A 6,146-nucleotide genomic window follows, 5' to 3' on the forward strand; every position below is an offset into this window, starting at 1 on the left:
TCTCCCTCCTCCTGTCTCCCTCCTCCTCTGTCTCTCTCCCTCCTCTGTCTCTCTCCTCCTGTCTCTCTCCCTCCTCTGTCTCTCTCCCTCCTCCTCTGTCTCTCTCCCTCCTCCTGTCTCTCTCCCTCCTCTGTTTCTCTCCTCCTGTCTCCCTCCTCCTCTCTCTCCCTCCTCTGTTTCTCTCCTCCTGTCTCCCTCCTCCTGTCTCTCCTCCTCCTCTGTCTCTCTCCCTCCTCTGTCTCTCTCCCTCCTCTGTCTCCCTCCTCCTCTGTCTCTCTCCCTCCTCCTGTCTCTCTCCCTCCTCTGTTTCTCTCCTCCTGTCTCCCTCCTCCTGTCTCTCCTCCTCCTCTGTCTCTCTCCCTCCTCCTCTGTCTCTCTCCCTCCTCCTGTCTCCCTCCTCCTCTGTCTCCCTCCTCCTGTCTCCCCCTCCTCTGTCTCCCTCCTCCTGTCTCTCCTCCTCCTCTGTCTCTCTCCCTCCTCCTCTGTCTCTCTCCCTCCTGTCTCCCCCTCCTCTGTCTCCCTCCTCCTGTCTCCCTCCTCCTCCCTGCAGAGGAAGCAGGTGGAGTTGGGAGATAAGATGGACCTGTCATCGTACCTGTTGAAACCCGTTCAGAGGATGAGTAAATATGCTCTGCTGCTCACTGACCTCATGAAGGAGGTGGGCGTGGCTCGGGAGGCGGAGCTTGTGGCTCTGCAGGCTGCCACCAACATGGTCAAATTCCAGCTTCGCCATGGCAACGACCTCCTGGCAATGGACGCCATCCGAGACTGTGATGTAAGTTTATTAACGTTGAATGAAAAAGATGAAGTCTGTCATGGACTGAGCAAGACCTCCTTCTTTCTTTCTGCCCTCCTTCCTTCCCTCCGTACTCCTTTTCTCCCTCCCCAGGTGAACCTGAAGGAGCAGGGTCAGCTGATTCGCCAGGATGAGTTCACTGTCTGGACTGGGAGGAGGAAATGTCAGCGTCACGTCTTCCTGTTTGAGGAGCTCGTTCTCTTCAGTAAACCCAAGAAGATGGAGGGAGGGCTTGACGTCTTCATCTACAAACACTCCTTCAAGGTAGAACCAAAATCCATTAGACCCACCAGACTCCTCCAGACTCCTGGGGTGCTGCATTTTAACTAGAAGAAACCTCTGAATGTGTTTTGTGCTGGCATCAGACACACAACACGCCCGTCAGTGAGTTCATAGGTCATCAGGGAGGCCGGACAGAAAGTTCATTCAGTCAATCATGGCTACTGAAGCCAGCCTGGTTAACAAGCATGTTACTCACTGGGTAGCTGAAGCACCTCCGCTATTTCCCACAACATTTTTCTTTTTGACCTTCAATCGTTCCTGTACTAAGTTTTCTTTCTGAAATGTTGCAGGGCAATTTAGACCAAAATCATTAAAGCATTAAAAAACAGTCTTCACCTGTCAAGTCTCCACTGAAGGTCTTACTGAGCACCTCTTTGTCCCTCAGACAGCAGATGTGGGTCTGACAGAGTCCTCAGGTGACAACGGGCTCCGCTTTGAGATCTGGTTCAGAAGAAGGACGTCCAAGAATCAGACCTTCATCCTTCAGGCTGCCACAGCTGACGTCAAACTGGCCTGGACCACCGATATCGCTCGAATCCTGTGGACCCAGGCCACCAGAAACAAAGGTAAAGACAAGAGAGGGGCAGGAGGCGGAGCTACTGTCTGTGTGTGTCATCACCTCAGATCATCACTGTCATGGTGTGCATGTGTGTGTTCCAGAGATGCGTCTGAAGGAGATGGTGTCAATGGGAGTCGGCAACAAACCGTTTTTGGACATCCAGCCGAGCGACGCCGCCATCAGTGACCGAGCTGTTCACTACATCATGAAGAGCCGAGGTGATGCAGAGAAAACACAGACTAATTGATTAGCTATCAGCTATTTTAACAATCAATCTGTTTGGCTGTGTCCAAAATCACTCACTACTCAATACATAGGGACTACACCATTGTGTAGTGCTGTAGTGCTGAGGGGTGCATGTGACGAGTTTCTGGTTTCTTTCCTCGTCTGATGTAAACTGAAAACCCCGTTTTACCTGCTCGTCATGATCTGATCAATACTCACTGGAAAATTCCTATTGATTGATCGTGTTCAGGTGCCAGAACGCGAGCATCCATTGCTGTCTCTGTCTTCGACCACTCAAACCCTTTCAAACGAGGGACGGTGACCTCTGACCCCTTGTCACCATCAGGCCCGTCTTCATCCAGCCTGCTGGGGCCGCTCAACCTGCACATGTACAGGTACACACATACACACACACACACACACACACCTGTACATACACACATATACAGTTTACTAACCATGTCTCCTGCTCCCCCAGCCAAACCCTGTCCTCCTCTCCTGCTGCTGAAAGCTCCTTCATCACCTCCTGTATTGAGGAGGACGAGCAGGAGCACGAGACCAGCAGCCAGCCCTCCATGAGTAGGTTAACGTGCGCGTGCGCGCACACACATGCTCACACACACCCTGCAGTCGTTATCAGAGATGATCAGGTGTTCATTGGTTCAGAAGGTCTGATTGATTACGATGATAAGTGGTTCAACACGTGACATCAGAGACAGTGATTTCTGAAACACACTGGATCCTACATTTCCCATGATGCACCTGGATAGGTTCTTTTAGTACAGCCTGCTAAAAGCAAGTCTGTACCACAGACACTATGACATCACTGTGACATCATCAGATGTATGTTTTTGTGTCTGAAGTGAAGCTTTTCCATCAGCAGACTGTTTGTCTTTCAGCCACAGAGAGTTCTGGTTCGTCGTCTCGCTGTCTGTCCGGCTCCACCGGCTCTGACAGCGGCTGCGTCTCCTCTCACCTTCGGGAGGCGCTGACCGAGGAGCCCAGTCCCTCCAGCCAGCCCTCCTCCTCCTCCTCCTCCTCTTCCTCCTCCTCTTCCTCCTCCTCCTCCTCCAACAGACAGCACCTCAACAACCAGTACATTTCACCTGTGAGTACAGAAAGTCAGAGACTCCACCTGCTGTTCACCTGTTCACCAGCTCACCTGTTCACCTGCTGGCTGTCTGCTTCCTCTCTGTGTGACAGCGTGTCTAATAATTCAGGTCTTGGTGTAGATTTGTATTCAGGGTCTCATCATGATGTAATTATGTCAGTAAAGGTCCTTTGAATCTTCATTGATCACTTTTTGTCTGATTTACAATGATCTTTAAAAATACATGTATTGATCAGAACAAACACAGGATGATTGAATGAAGAAGGACTTTTATTTTGAAGAGTCACATCAGTGTGTAAAAATTAAGGTTGTAAGCTGCAGTTGTGTTGCCAGAGAGAGAGACAGACAGGTTTAATGACATGTGTAATGTGCACTGATCAGTCAGAACATTAAATCGGTCCATGTTCTGACTGAGTCTCATCCAGGGTGTAACCTGCCCATAGAGACAACTGCGATTGGCTCCAGTAATCCCCGCCACCCTCACGGATAAGTGGACAGAAAGTGAGATGAGATGAGAGCTGCAGATGGTTTAATGACTGTGATTCATTGATCAGTTATTGACAGGAAGTGAGTGGAGCTGAAGAGCAGCTGTGATGTGTTCCCATGGTAACCGTCTGTCCATCCGTCCATCCTCAGAAAGCAGCTCCGGTCATCGGCCCGGCCACCATCGTGTGAATCAGCTGACCTGTAGGACTCAACTGTAAGTGAACGCATCATCACTCAGTAATATCTGGATCAGCTGTGTGTGTGTGTCACTGCTTCAGAGGGTTCACATCTGGGCTGGTCCAGTAACATCTGTTATCACCTTTATTGATGTGATCATTAGAAAGATTTTTTATAGACAACATTGGGTCAATCTGTCAGTTCATACAGGTGAGTCCTACACCTGCAGACCGACCTGATTCATACACACAGTGAGTGGGGGGATCAAACAGGAAGTGATCCAGTTTAACAGTTACTGACAGAACCACTGATCATCACACGTTATTAATCTTGAGGGAATGAGACAAATGTGATATCAATCAGGTGACATCACTCCAACTGTTCTTGCGACTTGACATTAACATCCACCTGAACACCAGGACTCTGTACCACCTCTCCACAGTGTCACATGTCATTAAACCTCTCTCTTGTCTCTCTGTCTGTCCTCAGGTCAGTCCTGGTCCTGCTGCAGTGTGGACGTCCTGATTGGTCATCCCTATTGTTCGTGTGTGTTCTGTAAATATGAACTGTAATAATTGATATGAATTGTTAGTTGATCACTTCTGTATTTTGACTTGTCACAGCTCATCCAGGTGTTTGTGTGTGTGTGCGGGCTGGTCTGAGGTCAGCTGTACTCACTGTACATGTGTGTAAATACACAGCTCATGTCTGCTGTCACTTTCTTACTTGAGTAATAAAGTTTGTTCAAACTGACCTGGGCTGCAGTCTGAAGTTCATCTGGACATCTGTGTTAGCTCCAATGCTAACAGCTAACTGCTGCTAAAACCCAACAGTGTTAACATTATCAACTTCCCCCTGCTCCAGGGCTTTATGCTAAGCTAGGCTAACCCTGTCCAGGACATAGATGGGTACAACAGCTGTGTGCTCAGGACATGCACACACACACACTCCTGTGACCACTGTAACATCAGTTTATTGTGTTACGGTCGGCTGAAGTCTGTTTCAGTCTGGAGTTTTCCTCTAGCGTCGACAGCAGACGACTCTTCATGGTCTCCTGAAGCTCGGAGAGGTCAGTGAGGGCTTTGTTTCATATCATAACATCTATATATAAATCAGTATTCTCTGAAACATTACTAATGTTATTTTATTTGTATTTATTTCAGAAGTGCAAAACACCTGTTCACTTAATTCAGTTTGTATTTTCAAACTGACTGAAACATCAGAATGACGCTGTGCTGACGGAGCAGCTGATTGGAGGATGAAGTTGTGTTTTTTAGCCTCAGCTGATTATATTGTAAAGTTTCAGATTTCAGAGTTCTTCTGTTCTTGTCATTAAAAGAATCAGAGCGATGTCATCAGAGGTGTTTTACTGAGGAACTGTTGGTGTCAGTGAAGCGACCCGGATCCGGTCCAGTGCTGCTCCACCAGCCGCAGAAGACCTCCGAGCACCACCGACAGCTCTGCCACACCAACACACAGGTGAGTGAGGTACCGGGTCACATGACCAGAACACACTAAATGTTGACCTCAGCTGTTCATAAGTCCTCTAACCTCTGACCTGCAGGGACCCAGTCCAGGTGTCAGACCAGGTGTGGACCTGCACATCACCAAGGAGCCGGACGCCTCGCTGACGGTCAGCAGGAACTCGCTGAGAGAGTCGAGTGACAGCAGATATCTATGTTTCCTGTGGCAGTGCTGCCTCCTGCTGGTGAGTCTGTAGGGTAGGAGAGGAAGAAGCACTGAAGGAGGTAGAGAAGGAAGGATAGGAGACGAGAAAGGAGGCCTGTGACGTCTGACCACCTCCTGGCTCCCCCTCCTCACTCAGCTGTGAGTTCTGACTGAAGGTCACTCTCCTGATTGGTCCAGAACGCCAACATGGGCGAGGAGGCGGAGCCACAGGATGCCTGTCTGCAGATCACAGGAAGCTAGTTAACATGAAACGGGCATGGCATGTCTACTTGTGTCCTTCACTTATCTCTTCCTTGTGCCTCCTCTCTCCTCGTCTCCCTGAGGTGCTTTAAGTGGCTGGAAGGTCCTCGACAAAGGTGAGAGGAACGTGAGAGTAATGAAAAGCTGCTACAGACAGCATTGCAGTGCCTGCTTGACTGGTGGTTTGTGGGAAATGTAGTTGAGAAACGACCTTCATCACTGCTCCTCATCAGTACACATCAAACCTGGAGAGACAGAGAGAATACAGGAAGAGTAATCCTGTCTGCTCTGCTGACAGGTGAGCTGACACACCTGAAGATCCAGATTCTCTGAGGTGGTCTGGACTCTAGACTCCTGCAGAGACGATCATGTGAAGACTTCCTGTCGCTGCAGGTGAGTGTTTGTTTTTGGTCGTCATGGAAGTTTGAGCAAACACACACCCACAGGTCTGAACTTGTTAACAGATTGTCAGTAATAATAAAAACTGAATTCTAACAAAAGGAAGAAACAAGGAGCAGAAAATCATCCAGCTACTGATCAATAACTCTGAGCTCATCTGTTAACTGATGATCACTGATTTT

The 6,146-nt window shown here is 49.0% G+C and overlaps 1 protein-coding gene across 1 annotated transcript in view; it reads left to right on the top strand.

Annotated features, from left to right (window-relative positions):
* The window catches only part of plekhg4 (pleckstrin homology domain containing, family G (with RhoGef domain) member 4), a 73,120-nt gene extending 68,731 nt beyond the window's left edge, over window positions 1–4,389 (top strand). Inside the window, exons 18-26 of the mRNA XM_037095464.1 lie at window positions 551–775; window positions 890–1,060; window positions 1,464–1,644; window positions 1,739–1,855; window positions 2,113–2,257; window positions 2,341–2,441; window positions 2,762–2,970; window positions 3,610–3,673; window positions 4,126–4,389. Coding sequence (XP_036951359.1) covers window positions 551–775; window positions 890–1,060; window positions 1,464–1,644; window positions 1,739–1,855; window positions 2,113–2,257; window positions 2,341–2,441; window positions 2,762–2,970; window positions 3,610–3,648 — 1,188 coding nt within the window. The 3' untranslated portion in view covers window positions 3,649–3,673; window positions 4,126–4,389. The remainder of the gene's footprint in view (window positions 1–550; window positions 776–889; window positions 1,061–1,463; window positions 1,645–1,738; window positions 1,856–2,112; window positions 2,258–2,340; window positions 2,442–2,761; window positions 2,971–3,609; window positions 3,674–4,125) is intronic.
* Window positions 4,390–6,146: the final 1,757 nt, after the last annotated feature.

Source organism: Acanthopagrus latus, chromosome 4 (assembly GCF_904848185.1).
Source record: "Acanthopagrus latus isolate v.2019 chromosome 4, fAcaLat1.1, whole genome shotgun sequence".
In the NCBI taxonomy this organism is placed as follows: Eukaryota; Metazoa; Chordata; class Actinopteri; order Spariformes; family Sparidae; genus Acanthopagrus; species Acanthopagrus latus.